This window comes from Dipodomys ordii, unplaced genomic scaffold, assembly GCF_000151885.1.
Source record: "Dipodomys ordii isolate 6190 unplaced genomic scaffold, Dord_2.0 Scaffold82, whole genome shotgun sequence".
Taxonomy (NCBI): Eukaryota; Metazoa; Chordata; class Mammalia; order Rodentia; family Heteromyidae; genus Dipodomys; species Dipodomys ordii.
The window spans coordinates 11,318,693-11,342,255 of NW_012267298.1; the positions used below are offsets into that span (position 1 = coordinate 11,318,693).

Here is a 23,563-nt window from a genome sequence, read left to right on the forward strand (position 1 = left end):
GAACCCAGGGCCTCAGGCATGCAAGGCAAGCGCTCTACCACTGAGCCACCTTCCCAGCCCTAGGAGATTCTTTTTAAGAAAAGCTATCTGAACAGGTTAGAAGGGACCTAAGAACTGGGGGCTTGAGACTTCAGCTTCAGCAGCTGTGGTTCGCTCACTCCTGCCGTGGGGGTCAGGGTGAGGCAGGCCCAGGGCCCACATGGCTGAGCTGCTGCAGGCACCCACTTCCTCCTTCCCTGACCAACCGCAGGGGGGCCCTGACCGCACACTGGCTCTCACAGCTTTCACCCCAGATTACTTCCCCTTGAGGTCTGCAGGTCTGAGCACTTCCCCAGCCACCGCAGGGCTTTGCTGCTACACTCCCTGGGATTCATCCAGAAGCAGCCCAGGCCAAGGAAGCGGTCACTTGCCGTGGCTGTGGTCCTGGAGTGGGCTGTGGTATCCTGCGGTATACTCATTTCCCAACAAAACATCTACAAGCGCCAGGCACCGGTGGCTCACGCCTGTCATCCTAGCTACTCAGGAGGCGGAGATCTGAGGATCATGGTTCAAAGCCAGCTCAGCCCAAGCAGGAAAGTATGAGAATCTTATTACTAATTAACCACCAGAAACCCGGGGTGCTGTGGCTTAAGTGGTAGAGTGCTCACTTTGAGCTGAAGAGCTCAGGGACAGCGCCCAGGCCCAGAGTTCAAGCCCCATGACCGGCAAAAAATAAAAAACTAAAACATAAAAAGAACCGACAGGAAGTGGCGCTGTAGCTCAAGTGGTAGAGCGCTCGCCTTGAGCTGAAGAGCTAAGGGACAGGGCCCAGGCCCAGAGTTCAAGCCCCATGACCGACAAAAAAAAAAAAAAGAACCGACAAACGAAGTGGCTTAAGATTAATTAGTTAGTTAATTTTGGGGGCCAGTATTTGAACTCAGGGCCTGGGTGCCATCCCTTATCTTTTCTGCTCAAGGCTAGCACTCTACCACTTGAGCTCCACTTCCAGTGATGGCTAATTGGAGATGAGTTTTACAAACTTTCCCGCCTAGGCTGGCTTTGAACCATGACGCTCAAATCTCATCCTCCTGAGCAGCTAGGATTACAGACATGAATCCCTGGCACCTGGCTCAGCACTGTGTTCTTGAAATGTGGTCTAGACGGCTGGCAGCCTCCCTCCCTCTGAGGGTGCTGGGAGAGGTCCTTCCTGCTCCTGCCGGCCTCTGGTTGCCCCTGGCCTCCCCGCTGCCTCCTCCTTGCTTCCTGGGACTCCCATCGCTGGATTTAGGCCTCGCTCTGAGCCCAAGGTGAGGAGTTCCTTTGAGACCTTCCCTTGTGTCTGCAGAGCCCTTTGTTTCAAGTAAAGTCACAGCGATGGGATGCCCTGAGCACATCTGGGGAGCACCCCGCAGTCCACCGTGCACGGCCGGCCCTCAGGGAGGCTGCGGCCTGCTCACCCCCTCCTGGCAGCTGCAACCCCCACCACGGAGTGCCTCATCTGGGCTCCACCAGCCTGGGGGTATGGCCTGTCCCAAGAACTCCCTCCCTGTCTTCCCCCTTCCACTGGTAACACCCCAATGAGGGTGCCTCCCTCCCCCCCAGCCCTAGCCTTGGTCCATGCACACACTCCCCTCTGCTTCCCGTCCTCATTAGTGGGGGTCCTTGGTAGAATTGGGGCTCTCCCCTCTTCCTAGGCTCCACCTCCTCCCCACGCCCTGCTTCCCTGCCCTCTCCTGGTTCTTGGCTATGTGCTCTGAGCAAAGGCGACCCTCCCCCCCAGACACACCGCGCACTTCTCCTTCACTGCCCTCACTAGCCTGGCTCCTTCTAACACCCTGTGCATGGGGGGCCCCCGTCCCCCAAGCCTGCATGGAGACTCAGCCATGCCATCCTCACTGGTCCCCAAAGGTCCCTGAGCCCTCCACCCCCAGGCCCTCTTGCTTTGTGGGTTCCCCCGGCTGGCTGGTTCCCCAGACTGGTTCCCCCCTGGGGGTCCCGCCCCTCCACTGAGGTACAAAAGCAGAAACAAAATGCCCACGGGGAAACGAGGAAGGAGGCCACGTGTGTGATGGTTGATTGAGGAAACGGGAGCCCAGCACACGAACCGCGCCTGTGTCCTCACATCAAACCCTGATCTGAGAAAGAAGGGAGCAGTCCACAAGGCCCCCAGAAATCCCTGACCAGGCCCATGCTTCAGAGGGAGGGAGCAGGAGCCCCTGGGGCTGGCGGACCCCTCACACAGCCCCTCGCTCTGACCCCCCCCAGGAGGAGGGGGGGCTGAGGAAGAGCAGCCCAGCCCCCCCACCTCCCCCCCCGCCCCCGCCCCCACCCTTCAGGTGCTTTGTGTCATGGATTTTTGTCTGTTTACCTCTGGAGGACGTTGTACCCGCGGGCAAACCCAGCTAGGCGGTGGGCTGCCGGGGACCTGGGTGCAGAACAGACTTGGGGCAACCCTGTCCTCTAAGAAAGGGAAGCGAAGGCTCCTGGGTTTCACAGCCATTGTGGGGAACTGCACGTCCATAGCAGGGCGTCTGACCTCCAGGTTCTCAGAGACATGCAGACCATGTGGGTCATTTGCCACCTGGCTGCTGGCCCTCCTTAGTCCTCAGGGACTAAGGCTGGTGAGGATCCAGAACCCCCCCCATCCCCCCATCCCCATCCCACCCCTGGCCCCCCACCCCACCCCCACCCCACCCCCCTGCCTCCTCCTCCCAGCTCCAGCAGGAAGCCCTTCCTCAGTATCATTTCCTCCAGAGGAAATCTCCTTTGTCCCTGGAAGCACAGATCGGGCTGTGAGAGGACAGGCCTCTTGGGGGCCATTGTTTGGTACTTCCTCCTTGGCTGTGGGCCTGGTGCTCCTGGGCGCCTCTGCTGCCCCGCTGCCCAGCGTCTGGTGGAAGAACACTGCCAGGGCAGCCAGTTAGAAAGACAGAAAAGCAGGCCTGACTTCTGGGACTGAAGAGTGTGGAGAAAGACCTCCATTCAGAACCTCCCAGAATCATCTAGAATCCCCCAGCCAAGCTCTTCCTAAACGCTTCACCCTCAGTGATTGTATGCTATTTTTGTTTTGCAGTGCGGGGGCTAGAACCCAGGACCTTGAGCATGCTAGGTAAGTACTCCATAGCTGAGCCAAGCTACCAGCCCAGTAGTAGTTGTTTTCGATGTGGTAAGATCTGCAGAACATTAAATGTAGCATTTTTACCATTTTAAGTGTGCAATTCAGCAGTGTTAAATACATCTATATTGCTGTGCGACCATTAACACCATCCATCTTCTGACCCATTTCATCTTCTAAAATAGAATTTCTAAACCCATTAAGCACTTCTGTTTCTCCCACCCACAGCCACAATCCCCACCCCTCTTCCAGCCTCTAGGAATTGGACTCTTCTGATGACCTCATAGGAGTAGAATCCAGGAGTATTGTCGTGTGTGTGCGTGTGTGTGTGTGTGTGTGTGTGTGTGTGTGTGTGTGTGTGTGTGTGTGTGCAGGTCCTGGGGTGCTGTCCTTGAGCTCAAGGCTAATTACCATTTAAGCCACAGCTCCACTTCCAGCTTTCTGCTCATTAATTGGAGATAAGGGTCCTGTGGGCTTTCCTGCCAGGGCTGGCTTTGAACCTCAATCCTCACATCCCAGCCTCCTGAGTAGCTAGGATTACAGGCATCACCCACAGAGCCCAGCTCTGCGTTTTATTTTTTGAGGAGTCACCAACCTCCCCATTTCACAGTGCCTGCTACATGTTGGGTGTCTCCCGCGCTTCCTCGTTCTGCTGGCACTTGGTATTTTGTTTTTGACAGTACCGTAGGTGTGGGTGCCATGTTACTCCCTGCTAGGACAGAGGGTGGTGGCCACTGCTCCTGCCATCTGACAGGCTTCACCCAGTTTCCCCGCACCCTCACCGAGCCCGGCATACTGTGCCAGGGCTGCTGTTTAGCTGTCCTGTCCCGTAAGGAACCTTGTCCTATGCCTCTTGTACACTGGACACACTGTCCACTTGCCCATGTCCACCCTGACATCTCCCGCTGCATGGTCCCCCTGGACGACCCTGAAGCTGGGCAGTGGCCAGGCCTCTGCTCAGCAGAGGAGCGCAGACCCCTGTGTGTGCAGGTGGCAGTTCCAAGCAGGTCTCACCCCGCTGGCCTCCTCAGCCGGGGACACAGGGGGTGCAGACAGTACCTCCCAGGGGGCCTGCAGTGCTCTTTACATGCTGTACCCTTTATCAACCCCTGTCCATGGCCCTGGCGGCCTGGGGTCAGCTCTCAGGCAAACCATTGTTCCCAGGGTTGGAGACATGGCTCCTTTGACAGAGTGCCAGCCGGTAAACCAAGTATCAGGTAGTGAGTTTGAGTCCCAGTCTTGTAACAACAATAACAAAAAGGCATTATTGTTCCGAGCTCCAACGTAGGAAAGAACCCTTGCCTGGACTCCCGCAAACACAGCTGCCGCCCGCAGGCCTCATAGCTTTGGCCACATCCCCTTGGTTTTCTCCTTTCTCGTGGGGTCCCAGGGGCCTCTTCGCACTCACCGCTGGGGGCTGGGGTTGTGCATTGCTGTGGTCAGAGCCCAGGTCTGCCAGGCGGCTCAGCTCCAGGCCTGAGGCGCAGAGGTGAATGTGTGTGGCCAGTTTCTCCCAGGGCACAGCCGAAATGGGGCCTCCTCCCAGAGTCTCGCACGTCCCCAGCTAGGTGGCCTTGGCCAGGAGGTTCCCTTATTTCCAGCTCTCTCACTTGTCCGGCTACTCAGGCTTTCCACCTCGCTCCAAAATGCAAGAAAGGATTACCACACGCGAGTACATACGTGATACGTGCTAATATCTAATGTGATGAAAGCACAGAAGCCCAGCTCTGCAATCAGCGCCGTGTCATCAGGTGTGAACTATCTTGTGGTTGAGGTTGGTTTGGGTGTCTTCCAAGGGAAGCTCAAGTTTGCCTGGAATTCAGAGAGGATATACACTCCTGCCTGCCTCCTCCCTCTGTCTCTGTCTCTCTCTCACCTGTAACTGTGTAGCCATCTCCTGTCCATCCTGGGCAGGCCTATGTGTGTGCCAGTGCTCGGCCACAACTACACGCTCTCTCTCCCTCCTCCATGGAGGCCAGCGGGCCCCTCGAGCCTGGGCATCCCCAAGCAGCTGCTCCAAAGCTGTGCAGCCAGCTGGTACCTGGCCAGGATGCCCTGAGAAGCTGCTTCCAAGAGTAATTCACAAAATGTTCAAAGGGCTGGTGCCATTCCTTGCTACCCAGGGCCTCTTCCCCGGGCTAGTTTGCTTCTTCTAGTCCCCAGGGGGCTATAGTCTCTGGGACCCACAGACATCCATGTAAGGCGGACCCTGCTGGGTGGGGAGATGCACACACAGAGTCAGGGTGCACCCGGGGTGCCTACACCCACAGCCCTGCCTGCCCTCAGACTGTGCACATCTAAGGGGAGACGGAAGATTAGGGAGCAGCAGTGAGCAGAATGCATGCTAAATAAAGGCTGTCACAAGGGCACCTGCGGAGCACGGAGGCGCCTGACCCGGCCTGGGCTCGGGGAAGATGTCCTGGGAAATACTTGGAGAAGTAATGACCGAGCATTTCCAAATGGACAAGACCCAAAGGCACAGAGGCCAGAAATCTGGACCCCAATGAGCTGGATAAGAGGGAGAGCTAGGGAAAAACAAAGTCAAGGAAAACATCTTTAAACCAGCCAGTGAAAAAGATTTGATGGAACAGACATATCACAGAGAGCTGACTCCTAAAGAGAGTATTTTCCAAGTGTGGAAGACCCCATGGCCAGCCTGCAATTGTAATCCATGAATATGTGGTTCAGACATGAGGTGGCCTGTGAAAGACTCAGCTGTTAAAGCCTTGGTGTCCAGTTAGTGGAGGTAGTTACTGAAGACTCTGCCTTCACCAATGGGTCAATCCACCGATGGTTCATGATTTGGTGGCATTGTGGGGAAGAGATAGGAGAGGGTCCTGGTTAGAAAAGTTGGTCACTGGAGTATGTCTTTGGGTTTTTTTTTTTTTGTCGGTCGTAGGGCTTGAACTCTGGGCCTGGACTCAAGACAAGCACTCTACCACTTAAACCACAGCACCACTGCCAGTTTTCTGAGTGGTTTACTGGAGATAAGAGTTTCACGGGCTTTCCTGCCTGGGCTGGCTTTGAACCGTGATCCTCAGATCTCAGCCTCCTGAGTAGCGAGGATGCAGGCGTGAGCCATCGGCGCCTGGCTATGTCTTTGAAGGATGTCTCCTGCCTGGCTCCTTCCTGTTTCTGCTGTGCATCCTGGCTGCCATGAGGAGAACCACTCTTGTTCACCTCGCCTCCACCATGATGTTCTCCCTACAGGCCCAGAAACCCTGGGGCCAGCCAACCATGGAGGGAAACCTCTGAAACTCTGAGCCAAAATAAATCTTTCTACAGTTCTTGAGGTCCAAAGAACTGAGGAAGTTTGATTAAAGTGGTTCAGATTAAACTCTGTCTTTGCCCTAAGCTGGGTTGCCTTACCTCTGGTGGTCCTGCCTCCTTCACAGTCCTTCCATTTATGCTAGCACTTGTCTGACTCGAGTCCAAGTATGCATTTGAAGAAGCCTTGATTATGTTATCAGCTGTAATATTCCCAGCTTTTAAAAAGAAACATAAACCACAAAACATGTTACCAATGAAGAGTTTACAAATTAGCGCAGGTGGCTGGACTTTCATCCCTGACGGGACAAAACTCACACCTCCCGGAATAGCTATGCCTACTGCCATCTAGTGACAAGATGCAATAATTGCAGGGGAAGTGTGCAGAAAAGAGAAGTAGGGAATAGCAACCAAGCATACAAAGTCATAAAGCAACAGTAAACATTGGAACCTGTCATCACGTTGTTCAATAAATATTTGTTGAATGAATAATTCGTTTCCAAGCTGTTCTGTCAGCTGTCTTTGCTTCACTATTCTCTTGCTTTTCTCTCAAAAGTAAAATACTTTCCCCTTGCTTTTTAGACTTTTTACATATTTTAAGAGCAACATAAAAGAAATAGCAATTGCTCATTGTTCCAGAATTCAGTTTTCTGCACTAATTTTGCTCAACCATTTTATTTTCTTCCAGTTTTCAGAGAGGGAAAATTTTTATTTTTTAAATCACTATTTTTATATATCTATATTTTTCTGTATTTTAATGAGCATAAATCAGTTGTAGAAAGGAATTTTATTGTAATATTTGCAACATATGTAAATGATGGGTATTTTTTTAGATCAGGACTCATCTCTGTATCTGACACTCTCATTCAGTGGCTGGCACTGTACCAGAGGCATGCCTTCAACCTCCAAAACTTGCTGTTTTTAACGTGAAGATGGTAGCTTTGTGCTTGCGGTCCCTCCACGTGGCCTTGCGCCTCTGCAGACAGCCGGGAGCTCCCAGCAGCTGCTAGACTCATGTTCAGGGTTGCAGCCTCCAGAATCACCAGCAAAACCAACCCCTATTCTTTAAAAATCCCTTTTCTGGGACACCTGTTCATGATAGTGAATCTAAAACATGCAGCAAATCCCCAAGATGGAAAGAAAAGATCACCCCAAATCCCACTGGCCAGGAATAACCATTCTCATTTGGCAAACAGCATTTTGGACATTTTGATCTGCAAACACACAAACAAGAACAGATGGGTAGAAACACTTTCACAGAATCAGATTTTTGGATACTATTTTTAATTTATCAGAATGTAACAGAAGGAAAAGAAAAGGGAAGTTAATGGAATTGTCAGATTCACATAAAATATTTCTTTTATAGGAGAGTTTCCAAAAACCCACCCCTTAAGTTCAGGAAAGAAAATTCTGGAAATACTTACTGCTTGAAGTCATTCTTCTTTTCAAAGCAGGGAGTCTGTTTGCATAGACTGACTTCCTGACTTCCTGCTAAGAAAGATGCATCCAATGACCTTATAGCCCTCTCTGGTTACTAGGTTCAGTTCCTCAGCTGTCAGAACCCTTCCTTGCCAGCTGTCCAGGACTGCTGCTGGGCCCTAGAGCCCCTCCACTCAGCCTCCTGCATCCCCAGACAGGCAGACAGGTCCGTGCCAACCTCCATCTTTCTAGGATCTAGGGCAGATGCATTCTCTGGACCTGTTTCCTGATCCCTCTTCAGCTACTGTCTCTTTTTTTTGGGGGGGGGGGTCCGGTCGTGGGGCCTGAACTCTGGGCCTGATTTGCTGTCCCTCAGCTCTTCAGCTCAAGGCTAGCGCTCTACCACTTGAGCCACAGCGCCACTTCTGGCTTTTTTTCTTTTTGCTTATGTGGTGCTGAGGAATCGAACTCAGGGCCTCATGCATGCAAGGCAAGCGCTCTACCACTGAGCCACCTTCCCAGCCCTTCAGCTACTGTCTCAACCAAAGGAATCAGCTCCATTTTTCTCTTTTATTTCCCTTTCTTCCCCCCTCCCCTCTTTTGGTGCCAATACCCTCTCCCCCTCCCTCTCCCTTCCCCCTCTCTGTGACAATACTGGGGCTTGACCTCAAGAACTAGTGTTCTTGCTTAGTTTTTCTGCTGAAGGCCTGGAGCTCTATCTACCATTCCCAGCTGGTTGCTGATGAGAGTCTCCTGAACTTCTCTGTTGAGGCTGCTTTTCAAACCTTGAGCCTCAGATGGCAGCCTCTTGAGTAGATAGGATTACAGGAGGGAACGAACTGTGTGTGTGTGTGCGCGTGCGCGTGCACGCACGCACGCACACGCATGCACGCGCATGTACGTGCAGCTACTACTAGAGCTTGCCCTTTTTCCACTCACAATCGGCACTCTAACACTTGAGTCACACCTCCTTATGCACTCAGTTTTTACCCACTTTGTATATGGGGAGTCCATGTGAGGCAAAAGGGGTGTGAAAACAATTTGAAGGCACCGGAGACATTAGCTATCATGCGTGCAGTACCTCACAGCGTGGCGCCCTGAATTTGTATAGCACCCGGCCCTGTCTGCCTGAGGCCTTTCTGGGAGAAGTCAGAGTGCGCTGTCTGTAGTCACGGTGTAATTACCTGGCTTTCTAACTGGCAGCAGGTATAGGCCTGTGGGTATGGAAAGTCTTGGTGAGCTGGCAGGGAATAGGTGGAGGAAGAAGGTGCCAGATTGGCACGTGCCAGGACTGCTGCTAGAAGGGAGTGTGCTCTTGTCAGACCCAGGACCTCAGGATCACGTGAGGGGTATGTCCTCCTGCTGAGAGAAGGGGAAACTGAGGCTCCAAGAAGTGCGCACTTGCCTGGCAAAGGTGAGGTCACCTGGACTGGTCCCCAGATGTCCTGTGTCGTTTCCCCGTTTCTGCCCCAGGCCTCTGAGGGCTTCCTCGCTCTGTGGGACCAGAGCACCTGGTCCGTGGTCCTCACTCCTCTGGGGGTGGACACCCACTCGTGCCTGTGTCCCCAGCAGCAGACAGGACATAGAGGGTGCACTGAATGGAGCAGCCTGGGGGCTTGGGGGCCAATGCACCTCCACCGGTGTGATCAGAGAGGACAATGGTGGAGCCAGAGTGCCCTGGGTTGGAGTCCTTGCTCTGCCCCCTTGCCCGTGCGGCCTCAGGACCACCGCTGCTCTGTGCAGCCTCCGTCTCTTCCTCCACACAGTGTCGGCATGCCGTCCCGGGGACGTTCTGCACGGAGGAGCCCCGCAGGGACCCAGCCCCTGGCCACTGGTGGGACTCTGTGAGTCTGGAAACAGTACGTGGTGTTCCTTCTTACCTGTGCGTGTGTATGCGTGTGCACACATGTATGCGCGTGCATGCTGGGATGGGGGGTGAGTTAACCCCTGCACACACCCGTCGTTGGGGCACATGAAGGTCACTCGATAGCCCAGCCTTTGGCAACACGGGTTCTTTGACTGCGGGCCTCACTCTCAGGTGGCAGTTCCCGCCGCGCAGGGATTTAGAGGGGGAAGAGGCTGCAGACAGCCGTGCTGGAGCGCAGCAGAGCTGGTACAGGTGCAGGGAGGTCCGTGGAGGGGACCCCACTGCACCCCAGGCTCAGAGCGGCTCAGGGCCCAGCGATGTCCAATGCCCGTCCAGGTGGCAGGTGGCTGCCAGTGTGGTGTGAGGGTGAGGCGCGGCCCAGGCAGGACAGAGGCAGCGCTCCTGGGCTTCAGCAATTTTCCTGGGCGAGGCCTGTGACTGGTGACACGGCCGCAGGATCAGATGCCTGCCGCCGCTCTGCTTTAGGGTGCTCCTTTTTAGAGTCCCAGGCAAGGAAGGGGGCTACCTCTGGTGTGGTGCAATCGATCAGGTGTCTGAGGGAGGGGGGTTGATATGATTTGATGTATTTGCTGATGTAATTGTTTATGAGCACAAATAAACTATTGATCACTTGCGCCTCCTGGTGTGCAGGCCGATGGTGGCTGCTTATCTGTATCAACACCTCGTCGAGTCATTCTGTTCCTGCACTTACACTCAAGGTGGAGTAGCTTAGGCTGAACACATCACCTTGCAGACTGGAGTGGCCCGGGCTGGGCACAGCTCCTCCAGGGACACGATGAGCGGCCCCTTTTGAATGATTGGCAGGCCCTGTGTAGAATTCAGCTGGAGTCTGACTCAAGTTTTTTTTTTTTTTTTGGGGGGGGGGTCCAGTCGTGGGGCCTGAACTCTGGGCCTGGGCGCTGTCCCTCAGATCTTCAGCTCAAGGCTAGCACTCTACCACTTGAGCCATAGTGCCACTTCCGGCTTTTTTTCTTTTTGCTTATGTGGTACTGGGGAATCGAACCCAGGGCCTCATGCATGCAAGGCAAGCGCTCTACCACTGAGCCACCTTCCCAGCCCTGACTCAAGTTTTAAGACAAAGAAAAGGTAATGGAAAATGAAGGCGCCGTGCCAGCCTTCTCTGCCGCTTTGGGGAGCCTGCTTTTTAGCAAAAGTGGCTTCTAAGCCAGGCGTGGGTGGCTCACATCTATCATCCTAGTTACCTGGGAGGCTGAAATCTGAGGATCAAGGTTCAAAGCCTGGGAAGACAAATCCTAGAGGCTCTTATCTCCAATTAACCAGCAAAAAAAGCCAGAAATAGAGGTGTGGCTCAAGTGGTAGGGCACCAGCTATGAGCGGAAAAAGCTGAGTGAGAGCCCTAACATCAGTAAAAACAGCGATGACAAAAGCAAGCAACAGCAACAGGGTTATAGGTGGTGTAAAGTGTAATGTAGTAAATGTAAGACCCCAGTACCATTTCAGACCCCAGTACTGGAAAAGATAAAACAAAACAGCTTCTAAGTTCTTGTCCTGTAACCAACCACCCCAGAGGGGCAGAAATTTCCAGGAGAGAGCTTAGGTGGCTAAGGTTCTCTTCTTTTCCTTAAAAAAAAAATAAAGGGCTGGGAAGGTGGCTCAGTGGTAGAGTGCTTGCCTTGCATGCCTGAGGCCCTGGGTTCGATTCCTCAGCACCACATAAGCAAAAAGAAAAAAAGCCGGAAGTGGCGCTGTGGCTCAAGTGGTAGAGCGCTAGTCTTGAGCTGAAGAGCTGAGGGACAGCGCCCAGGCCCAGAGTTCAGGTCCCACGACTGGACCCAAAAAAAAAAAAAATCATTTAGCTCATTTAGCTGGACTTCTGTAGCTCATGCCTGTCATCCTAGTTACTTGGGAGGTTGAGATCTAAGGATCGTGGTTCAAAGCCAGCCTTGGACAGAAAGCTCTGTGAGACTCTTATCCCCAGTTAACCACCAAAAAGCTGGGAGTGGAGCTGTGGCTCAAGTAGTAGAGCACTAGCCTTGGGCAAAAAAGCTCAGGGACAGCACCCAGGCTCTGAGTTCAAACCCCAGGACTGTCACACAAATAAGTAAATAAATTAGCTCCTTTAGTTGTATTGGGGGGTTCCATTGGATGTGACACATGTAAAACAAGGCACCTGGATCAGACTCACGCTGTGAGGTTCACTCTTACTTCATTTTAAAAACACAACTGTACTCGCGTTCTTGGTAAAATTCGCAGGGCCTGGGGCCAGTGCAGGTAACCCTGGGGGGCAAGCCCTTTTTGGTTTTCTGTGGAAACACCTAAGAGGATACTTGTTTTCAGTGGAAAAGTTCCAGAGCTAGGCACCAGACAGGCCTGACAGGTTTGCCCCTACTGCCCCACACCTGAGCTGGGCCCTGCCTGCTTGTGGGAGCGCCTGAGGGGACTGGTGACCCTTCGCCCTGGTCTCCAGTCCCCAGAGCCTCAGGAGCTCTCTTGCCTGGGCCGCATTGCTCCTCCGCCGCCTCTGCTCTCCTCGGCCTTGGCAGTGGTGAGAGCTGGCGGAGCCCAGCCTGTTGGTGAGAGGTGTGGGTTCCCAGCAGGCCCAAGAGCAGCCCCGGAGGAGGCGGTGGAGGCGGCAGGAGACGGAAGAGGACTGGGTGTCATCTCCTCAGTTCCCGGTCTCCTTCCTCCCCCCCTCCCCCCTGAGGGTGTCAGGCCACCATAACCCAAGGGGTCACCGCATAGCGAATATGCTGGGGCTGGGGGCGGGGCAGGGGCTGGGGAAGGTTCCAGGATCGGGCTGTGGGCCACCCTGGTCCTGAGAGGCGGGGCTCGCTCTGTCCCTCTCCCTGCTGACCTCCTCTCCAGGCAGCAGCTTCGGGAGGGAGTGGCTGTGACCTTGGGCTTTGACCTTCAGAGGGTGACAGGAGGGTGGTGCAGGGTTTTTGAATGCATCTTGGGAATGCACTCCTCCTCCTGCTCCTCCTCCTCCTCCTCCTCCACCTCCTCCTCCTGCTCCTCCTGCTCCTCCTCCTGTTCCTGCTCCTCCTCCTGTTCCTGCTCCTCCTCCTCTTCCTGCTCCTCCTCCTCCTCCTCCTGCTCCTCCAACTCCTCCTCCTCCTCCTCCTCCTCTTCCTGCTGCTTCCTCAGCACCATGACAACCAGGTTGAACCTCAAGCTGCCTGCCTCGTGCAGGACAGCGGGACTCGGGGTACAGAGGGTGAGCGCCTCAGCCCAGGAGAGGCAGCGGGCAGCTCTGTGGCTCTGGGCAAGTGTCCTCCCATCTCTGAGTCTGCTGGGACATCTGTGCGAGCATAAGGACGCAGGCGGTGGGTGGTGACAACCCACAAGGAAGCAGACAGGGCGTGGGAGGATGGAGAGCAGCTCCCAGAGGAGGTAGAGGACCAAGAGGGAGGGAGGGCCGGACCCCGGTGCCCTCAGGAACCTGCCCGCCTGGGTCATCAGCCACCCCCCACCGTGACCCCCTCCCTGAGCAGGGGGAAGGAGGGACCCCTGGAATTGGAGGTCTCTTCTCATCTCTCCTCTACCAAACCCCACCCCAGGGCTCAGGCTGCTTCTGGAACCCGAGCAAAGCTCATACTCCCCACAGCTGTTGTACACAAATTGCCACAAACTGGCTGAAAGCATCTGGAATGTTCTCTCTCAGCCCTGGGGGCCAGGAGCCTGGGGTGGAGGTGTCTGCTCCCCTCTAAGGTGAGGTCCTTCCTGGAGGAGGTCGCTGGCATCCACACACCGTGTGTGTGTGTGTGTGTGTGTGTGTGTGTGTGTGTGTGTGCGTGTGTGTGTGTGAGATGTGGTTAATTGGGGATAGGAGTCGCACAGACTTTCTGGCTGGCTTATGAACCACCATCCTCAAATCTCTGCCTCCTGAGTAGCTACAATTACAGACATGACCACCAGTGCCTGGTTCATCTGTGTGTCTTTTTCTTTTCTTTTCTTTTTTGGCAGAGCTTTATTGAGTGAGTAAGCAAGCAGGCAAGGAGACAAGCAGACAGACAGACAAGAAGACAGACAGACAGACAAGCAGAAAGGCAGAGCCACACTCTAACCGAATGTGGGTGCTGGAAAGGCGAGAGCCCTCCTCTGTTCTCCTCAGCCAGCCTGGGAAGTGGTTTTTCATGAGCTCATAGGACAGAGGGACTGCGTGTGGACCCCACGCCACCCTCCCTTCTTCCAAAAGAAGTACATTTCCATCACGTGTGTGTGGAGGGGGAGGGGGACCAGGACAAAGCCCCTGCAGATCACCCTGACTGTCTGGGTGACTTTGGGCGGCCTTTGTTTTGGGGTGCCATCTCTCTGGTTGGCGCTCATACTTCTCAGCAGTCCCTTTGCCAAAGTCCTTCTAGAAACTCATTTGCATGTACCATCTGTTTCCTGCTGCAACGGTGGTGACAGACATCATTGGGAAGGGAACGGAGGGAAGGGAGAGAGCTCTGCTGTGCCTCCCCCCCCATTCCCCCTGCAGCCCTGGGCCAACACCCCACAACCCGCATCTGTGTCTACTCACAGATGTGCTCATGTCTCAGATGGGCAAGGGAACGGGTGCCCCTCGCCCTGCCCTCAGCACCCCCCCCCCGCCGTGACCTTGGGTCAAGCTGTATTGGGGCGGGCCCCAGGCGGCATGCCCTGGCCCTCTCTGCTGTCTGCATGTGGTTTAGATGACTAAAGCCATTCTTCCCGGCCGCTGTGCTTCTTCCTGCCTGCCTGCCGTCCTCAGCAGATTTTTTTTTTCACCTTGAAAAGAAAATGGATTTGAGCTGCCACAGCCTCCAGACCGGCTTCCCGCACCCACGCGAGCCCGTGCTGGGCCTGGGCTGCTGTTCCTAGGCTGCTCACCCCTGCTGAGGGCCAAGCCGGGCCTTGGCACCCACAGCCCCCCGCCCCCCCCATACTGTCACCCCTTAACTCCACCAGCACGGTGCCCAGGCCAGCCAGGGAGGGGCAGGGCAGGCCACAGAGGGGGCGGGGCCAGGGTGGGGACTCAGTATGCACAGAGCTTTGGAACCATGCGTCATGGCTTACGCCTCTAATCCCAGCTACTCAGGAGACTGAGACTTGAAGATCTTGGTCGGAAGCCAGCCAGGGCAGGAAAGTCTGTGCGAGTCTTTATTATTATTAAAAAAAAATTTTTTTTTACCAGTCCTGGTCTTGAACCCAGGGCCTAGGCGTTGTCCCTGAGCCTCTTTGTGCTCAAGGCTGGCACTCTACCACTGGAGCCACAGCGCCACTTCTGATCTTTTCTGTGTATGAGGTGCTGAGGAATCAAACCCAAGGCTTCATGCGTGCTAGACGAGCTCTCCACCACTGAGCCACCTTCCCAGCCCCCAAGGGTGAGACGCTTTATCTCCAATATCTTCCAACAAGCCAGCAGTGGGGCTGTGGCTCAAGTGGTAGAGCACTAACCTTGAGCAAGAGAAGCTCAGGGGCAGCGCCAGGTCTTGAACATGGAGTCTGAGCTGGTGGCACCCCGGCTGGCGCAGGTGCCAGCCGCTGCATGGCCCCCGGGAGAGGGAGGGTGGGACGTGGATCTGGGGAGATGCTGGCAGAGGTCCCCCAGCAGCGCCCTGGCCAGACCCCCTCCCGGGCGGGACGCAGCGTCTGTAAAGTGAGACCTGGAGGGTTTTACAGATCTGCAAAGCTGGTGAGGCCGCGTGTTGGGTGTCACTCAGTCCGATACGGGGACAGAAGGGATGCTTTGGTTCTTCTTGGGGGAATGGGATTTCCTGAAAAAAGAAGGCAGAAGCATCTGGAAAAGGAAGCCAGTTTAGCCAGGCCAGGGGTTCTGGGGGACAAAGGGAGGCTACCCCTGGGAACTGGGCCCTGCCCAATCCTGCAGGGCCTGGCCCTGCCCCGAGGCTCCTCGGTTTCCTGTCCAGTAAACAGGGTTGGGCCAGGCCAGGACAGGACCAGGGCAGGCCCGGCCTCCACCTACAAGCAACAATGGCTCTGGGTCTCTGCTTGTGCCCTGCAGTGTCCTGCAGGGCACCAGCTCCCCACATTGTGTTTTATTCTTTCATGAGACCCCAGGGTCTCATCTTGGCTCACACACGCAGGCCTTGAATTTGCAGTTCTCCAGCCTCACCTTCTACCTGCTGAGATTCCAGGCACACACCACCCTGCTCAGCTATGTTCCGTGCTTCTTAAGCGAGGAGACGGGGTGCAGGGACGTCAGTACTTCGGTAGTGTGCGGCATGGTGACGGTTGGATGTTCTGGTGATCTGTTCGCATGGAACCACAGCTCAGCGCCTTTAGACCATTTGGCTTTGTGCCCGAACCTGCAGATTCAGCGGGGCTTGGGGAGGATGGCCCCTGTGGGCAGCTCAAGTCCTCCTCGCCGCTGGCCGCTGGCCATCCCTGGAGCCCGGCCCTGGGCCTTGTGCACAGAACAGCAGCAGGTGCGGTGGGCGGGGTCACCTCACAGCTAGTGGATGCTGGCAGGCAGGGCGGGGCTCGTGGCTCCCAGATGTCCTCTCTCCAAGAACCATCCCTCTGCTCCCCTCCCTCCTTATAGCCCCCGGGAGCGGATGCCCACCCGTGGCGAGATGGCAAGATTGCAGGTGCCTGCCCAGAGGAGCACTCAGGAGAGAGGAGCTCCAGCCTCCTGTGGCGGCCTCCGGGTACCTGGGGAGCCAGCTGGGCGGTGCCCTGGGGGACACGAAGGAATCTTCTCTCTAGGTTGCCCTTTGCTGGCAGGAGCCCTGACTGAGGAGCCACTTCCCGGCAGTCCACAGGGTCCAGAACCTTCCACTGCTGGCCTTCCTGCCTTCCATCTGCTTCCTCATCCCTCTCCAGCCCCAGGCACCTGCAACCTGATCACAACTTCCTCCCTGAGTGATTCCTCCTTGCCTGCCAGCCCTACCTGGCCAGGAAGCCCAACGACTTCTCTGCACTGCAATGCGTGGCACCGAGTCTCAGCCCTGCCATTCACTCAGACATTCTCCTAAACCTCTCTCTGTTCGGCATCTTTGTATAGAAGGTGTGATCGCGATCCTGCTTGTTTCTCAGGGCTGTGGAGTGGATCAAGGGGGCTCAGCTGTGCTCAGACCAAGAAGTACCCCAAAGCACCAGGTCTCATTGCCACACGAGCCCCAGCATGGATGACATGATCTGTCCCATACCCAGGACAGTGCAGTCTCTGGGGCCTGGCTGCTCAGTGCTGGGAGCTGGGGCTCCCTGGTGGCCGCAATGTGCCCCCTGCTGGCCGGCCCTGTCCCTGCAGGAGGCCATGGCAGGCAGGAGGGTGAGAGGCGGGCGCAGTTCATGGCCTGCAGTCCCCAGGGAAGGGGCCAGGCCTGGGGCTTCCTGGCCGCTGGGCTGGCAAGAAGCAGAGCCAGGACTTGGAGCCCACACCTCCCACCCAATGGCACCTCTGTTGCTACTGACACAGGGTCCCTCTGCCCACCCTTGCTCCCCAAACCTGCCCATACTCAGGAAAGGCCCTTGACCCTCGGGCTGAGGCTGGACCAGGTGTTCTGTGCGAAGGTCGAATCAATGCATGCGTCGCCACACAGAGGAGCTCAGTGACTGAGATCAAGCCATCAAGAGCTGTCAGCTAGACAACTCTTACTCATCCTTCAAAACCCCTTGCCAAGTCTGAAGCCCTGCAAGGAGGCTGCCCAGCACGGGTCAGGGATGATGAAGAGTGAGTTGTTTTATTGGCACAAAGCACTGTGGGAGGCTAGGGATGGGACCAGGTGCAGAATTGGTGGGGTGGAGGTGGAAGATCTGGGAAGTCTCCCTGGAGGCGGTGGCTTTGACCCTGGTGTGGGCAGATGGCTCAGTCCTGGGGCTGGGGGAGCTTTAGGGAGGAGGAAGCGGGTACCCTCACTCGGGTCCTGAGGCCGAGTGTCAGGGCTCTGCTGACCAGGCAGAGTGCCACAGAGACCCAAGGCCAGGCCCGCAGGCTGGGTGAGTCCTCCCCGCTCCCCGCCCCCCCCGCCGCTGCCTCCTCTTCCCGCAGGTGCTGCCATCCCGGCCTCCTTCATGTGAAGCTGTGTCTTTCCATGTCCGTCACGTGCCGTGGCTCTCGCTGTGTTTCTGAGCCCCATTTCCCCAGGATGAGGCCTCTGGTCCCCCCATGGTTCTACCTTGACCTGATCAGAGTGGCTGCAGCCTTGGGGTGCTGTCTGGGGCAGGGGCACATTGTTGGGGGGCCTGGTATGGGGAGGCCTGGCGGGGGCCGGGGCTCCAGGGGCTGGAACACAAGGCAGCCTGGCAGCTCAGAGGCTCTAAGCAGCCCCACATGACACAGAGCGGCCTGAGGTTTTTGTTTGCAGATTGGGGGTGATGCTGGGGCCTCTGATGTTGTGTGGGGTGTGATGTTAAACTCTCCGTCGTGGAGATGTGGGGTCACATCAAGGCTCCACTTTCCAGCCTTTTGGTAGTTAATAAGAGAAAAGAATCTTGTGGATTTTCCTGCCAGTGCTGGCTTCAAATCCTGATCCTCAGATCTCAGCCTCCTGAGTGGTGAAGATTGCAGCTGTGAACCCTGGGCGCCCGGCTAGAGTACATTGTTTTTTTGTTTTTTTGTCAGGGCCTGAACTCTGGGCCTGGGCACTGTCCTTCAGCTCTTCAGCTCAAGGCTGGCGCTCTACCACTTGAGCCACAGCACCACTTCCGGCTTTTTCTGCTTATGTGGTGCTGAGTAATCGAACCCAGGGCTTCATGCATGACTGGCAAGCACTCTACCACTGAGCCACCTTCCCAGCCTTAGAGTAAGTTTTTTTTTTAATTTAATTTAATTTTATTTGTGAACATACTGTACAGAGGAGTTACAATTACATGGGCAAGGTAATACGTACATTTCTTACCAAGCATTGCAGCCTCCTCCTTTGTTTACCCTTCACATCCCTTCCCAGCCTCCCCCTAGAGTAAGTTTTTAACTGAGGAAGTATGAGTTCTCTAGTTCCATTCTCTGTCTCTCTCTTTTTTTCTTCAGGCTTGCTCTACATGTTCTGAGTTCCTTTAATTTCTACATGGATTTTATTCTCAACCTCTCTGAAGCCAGCTGGATTTTGGTAGAGATGAGATAGAATCTACAGATCAATTGGGCTGGGAAGGTGGCTCAGTGGTAGAGTGCTTAGCGCCTTACGTGCAGGAGGCCTGGGTTCCATTCCTCAGCACCACATAAACAGAAAAAACCAGAAGTGGTGCTGTGCTTCAAGTGGTAGAGCGCTTGCCTTGAGCTGAAGAGCTGGAGGACAGCGCCCAGGCCCAGAGTTCAGGCTCCATGACTGACCAAAACAAAACAAAAAAACCCTACAGATCAACATTAAAAATTTCCTCGTTCCTTTTTGTGGTCCCGGGGATTGAAGCTAGGGCCTTCAGCTTACTGGGCAAGCATTCTTGCACTGGAACTACGTTTGTCTGGATCCTTTTGCTATTAGTTTGCTTTTCATTTAGGGTCTGGCTGTTTGCCTGGGTTGTTCTAGAACCACAATCCTCCACCTCCTGAGTAGCTGGGACTACAAGTGTGTGCTGCCCTGCCCCACCCACAAGACTGGTTTTTAATGTAATTTTATTTTTTTGATTAAGTAAAAGCTGTCGGGGGCAGGTGGGGAGGTTAAAAAGAAAAATAAAGACAGGTGATAAGGGAAATTAAGTGCCTTGTCCGGCATCCTCTTCCCTAGTAACAGTTTATGCACAACCAAAAAAGCCCCATGGGCATTCTCCAACTTTGATTAGGCCAACCTGTGCGCCTGCGCATTGTGTTCTCCGAGTGTCTCTTCACATGGCTGCTGTAGCAGGCAGCCCTGGACCGTACCGCTGGGGCTGTGTGAGTGCTCCTCTCCCCTGGGACTGGGTGAGTGCTCCTCCCCCCTGGGACTGCTGGGGGGGGGGAGGTGTGTATGCCTCTCTCCAGGCTGGAGCCTGACGTGCTTTTGTGGAGATTGCCTGTAGCCACTGTGGGCTCATGCGAACACACACACACACACACACACACACACACACACACACACACACACACACAGCGTCTGGGAGCTTGCCTCTCCTCAGCATCCCTGAGCCAAGGCTGAGCAGTGTTCCTGACTGGAACACCGTCTAGAGTCAGGCTCGGTTTCTGGGAGCCGTCCCAGCTGGGGCCTCCCCGCCCTGCGCCCCACCCCACGTTCCTCCTCTTGGGAATGCTGTGGGAGACCCCCTAGCACAGCAAGGTGGCTCAGTGGTAAAGTGCTTGCCTTGCATGCTTGAGTCCCTGGGTTTGATTCCTCAGCACCATATAAGCAAAAAGAAAAAAGCCAGAGGTGGCGCTGTGACTCAAGTGGTAGAGTGCTAGCCTTGAGCTGAAGAGCTGAGGGACAGCGCCCAGGCCTGAGTTCAAGCCCCACAAGGAACTTGCTCCAGGCTGGGCATGGCGGTGTAGCCCTCTAGTCCCAGCTGTTTCAGAGGCTGAGGCAGGAGGGCCACTGAGCCCAGGAGACAGCCTGGGCAACACATACTCTATATCCAAAAAAGTGAAGTCCCCAAACCCAACAATGGCCCCCCAAAACCTGGCTCAAACCTGTCACTGCGCAGCGTTCTCTGTGTCTCCCGGCCTTGATCACTCAGAGGACAGTCTCTCTTCACCAGCCCCATCATATGGATGCTCGCAGGATGAACTTGGGGACATCTGTGGCAGGCTCCGGCTGCCTGGCCGTCCAGAGGCTGCACAGAGGGCTGCCAAGAGGCAGAAACTTCACTCAGAGGAAGGGAAGGCTCCGCCCAGCCTGGTCATTCTCCTAGAATCCTCTAGGGGGCGCACACAACCTGCTGCAGAGAGATGGGAGGTGGGGGGGTGCGGGGGGGGGGGGGGGGGCGCGGGGGGGGGGGGGGGGGTGTGGGGGGAGGCGGTGTTAGGGCATTGCTGGCCCAGGTAAGAGGAGGCTGGGGTTTCAGAGCTGGCTTTCTCATGGGGAGACTGAGGCTGGGGGAGGAGGGGCTTTCTTCGTGTTCTGTTTCCTCTGTGAGGACAGTGCTAGAGACACCAAGGTCCGGCCACGCTGTGTGAGGTCCAGGCTTTGTTCTTCTTCTCTGTTTTCACCTGTTATTTACCCACCTGGGTTTGGGGCTCTTCCAAAGGTGGGCAGCACATGAACCCTGAGTGGAGGAAGGAGGGACCCCATTTGCCACTGCTGGTCTGTGTCACATGAAGTAAGACTGATAATTAGGAGCAGGAATCAATCACCCCGCCATCTGGTGTGGGGGGAGAGGGGGTGTCACATTCCTTCCTTCTTCTTGATTTATTATGGTTCAGTGTGTGTGTGTGTGTGTGTGTTAGCACTGGGGCTTGAACTCAAGGACTGAGCACTGACACTTAGCTTTATTTTGTTTTTGCTTTTTTATCAGTCGTAGGGCTTGAACTCTGGATGTCCCTCAGCTCTTCAGCTCAAGGCTAGCGCTCTACCATTTGAGCCACAGCACCACTTCTGATTTTCTAATGGTTTTATTGGAGATAAGAGTTTCACAGGCTTTCCTGCCTAGGCTGGCTTTGTTTTTTGTTTTGTTTTTTAGTGGGGTCCGGTTGTGGGGCCTGAACTCTGGGCCTGGGCACTGTCCTTCAGCTCTTCAGCTCAAGGCTAGCGCTCTACCACTTTGAGCCACAGCGCCACTTCCAGCTTTTCTCTTTTTGCTTATGTGGTGCTGAGGAATCGAACCCAGGGCCTCATGCATGCAAGGCAAGAGCTCTACCACTGAGCCACCTTCCCAGCCCCCAGGCTGGCTTTGAATCATGATCCTCAGACCTCAGCCTTCTGAGAAGCTAGGATTACAGGCATGAGCCACCAGCACCCAACACACTTAGCTTTTTCCAGTCAAGGTTGACACTCTATCACTTGCACCGCAGCGCCACTTCAGGTTTTTTAGTGGTTAATTGGAGATCAGAGTCTCACAGATTTTCCTGCCCAGCTTTGAGCCAAGATCCTTAGATCTCAGTCTCTGAGTAGCTAGGATTACAGGCATAAGACATCAGCCCCTGGCTTTGTGTTTTTTGTTTTTGTTTTTTTCTTTTTTTGGTTGTGAGGCTTGAACTGAGCCTGGGCGCTGTCCCTCAGCTCTTCAGCTCAAGGTGAGTGTTCTACCACTTGAGCCACAGCGCCACTTCCGGTTTTCTGAGTGGTCTATTGGAGATAAGAATCTCACAGACTTTCCTGCCTGGGCTGGCTTTGAACCGTGATCCTCAAATCTCAGCCTCCTGAGTAGCTAGGGTTACAGGCATGAGCCACTGGTGCCCAGCCAAAATGTTTTTCTTGCATGTCAACTCACCAGTGTACATGATGAGTACAGTACATATAAATGTGTTTCTATGGTAATCAAGCTGGAGAAAGGCTGCCCAAATCTAACTCCATGGTGTTGATGTCATTTTTTTTTTTTTTGTCAGTCGTGGGGCTTGAACTCTGGGCCTGGGCGCTGTCCCTCAGCTCTTCAGCTCAAGGTGAGTGTTCTACCACTTGATCCATAGCACCACTTCCAGTTTCCAGGTGGTTTATTGGAGATAAGAGTCTCAGGGGCTTTCCTGACTGGGATGGCTTTGAACTGTGATCCTCAGATCTCAGCCTCCTTTGTAGTGAGGATTACAGCTGAGAGCCACCAGCTCCCAGCCTGATGTCAATTTTACTATGTCCTCCTAGGACCCTAGGTCTGGGGAATCCTTTTCATGAAGCAGGGTAAACCCTGACTGTGTGGGAACCGGAGAGATGCATGTGACAGCGTCTCCTCTGCTCACGGACCCTGCCCCCATCCTATCGGACTTTGCCAACCCAAGTGTAAGGACAGGTGTGGAGAATGTGGTGATGGTGATCAGAGACCATCATCTAAGGGCTACACACATCCCAGGACCAGGAACAAGTCCTCACCAAGTGCCTCAGGGGGAAATGAGGGCAGCGGAGGGAGGAGGTGAAAGGGCTCGGAGGATGAGGTCAGGAGGAAATGGGAAGGGCGGATGGACAGGTGGACCTGGTGCAGGCAGACATGTTGTTGTTGGGTGTGAGGGAGGGAGGGCACAATCTCTTCTAGAGAAGTAAGAAGGGTCTGCACCTGCCGCTGGACCCTTGTCCAGCTCTGCCGCTGACAAGCTGTGAATAGACGACTTCAGCTTTCATTCATTCACTCTTCCCTCGCTTCTATTCACCATCTCCCAGCCTTACCCATTCATCTAGCCATCCTGCTCCAGCCGTTCGTCCATTCTTATCCATCCACATGTTCACTCTTCCACCCACCCATCCATCTCTCCATCCATCCTCTGTCCACTTATCCATCTGTTCATCCAGCTATTTATTTACTTATTGTCTAATCCCTTTATTCACCAACATTCATATATCCATCCTTCCACCCTACCCATCTTTCCATCCATCCATCTACCTATCATTCCTCCATCCACCATCCATCCAGTTATCCATTTGTCTGTCCACTTGTTATCCATCATTCCTCTATCATCCATCTAATTATCCATTTGTATGTCCATCTACCCATCTTTCAACCATCATCCACCCATCTACCTGTCTATCATTCCTCCATCCATGTATCAATCTATCTATTCTTCCATCCATGTATCCATCTGTCTGTCCATCATGTACCCACCCATTTATGTACCTACCTGTCTACCGATTCATCCCTCTATTATCAGCCATTCCTGTGTCCATCTTTCTGTCTACCCACCCATCTTCCTGTCCATCTTCCCATCCATTCACCCATTCACGTATCCATTGATTCATCTGTACTCATTCACTCATCCACCTACCCACTCATCCATTTAACAATATGTTTTGACGTCTCCTGGGAGCTGGCACCGGCCAGCACATGGTAAACCTGAACTCCATCTTACAGTTTTTCCAGTAAGCCGAGGGTGTCTCCCTCCAAAGATGTCATAACAAGCTCGAAGATGTCATAACAAGCTCGCCGTGCGAGGCAGCCAGTCTAGGCCCCAGTTCTCCACGTTCTAC

The 23,563-nt window shown here is 54.6% G+C and overlaps 1 protein-coding gene across 1 annotated transcript in view; it reads left to right on the top strand.

The window, feature by feature from the left end:
* The window catches only part of Dennd3 (DENN/MADD domain containing 3), a 96,024-nt gene that overhangs the window by 14,164 nt on the left and 58,297 nt on the right, over positions 1-23,563 (top strand). Inside the window, exons 4-8 of the mRNA XM_013025138.1 lie at positions 9,254-9,369; positions 9,819-10,005; positions 12,097-12,174; positions 15,929-16,042; positions 16,159-16,264. Of these exons, the coding sequence (XP_012880592.1) occupies positions 9,254-9,369; positions 9,819-10,005; positions 12,097-12,174; positions 15,929-16,042; positions 16,159-16,264 (601 nt within the window). The remainder of the gene's footprint in view (positions 1-9,253; positions 9,370-9,818; positions 10,006-12,096; positions 12,175-15,928; positions 16,043-16,158; positions 16,265-23,563) is intronic.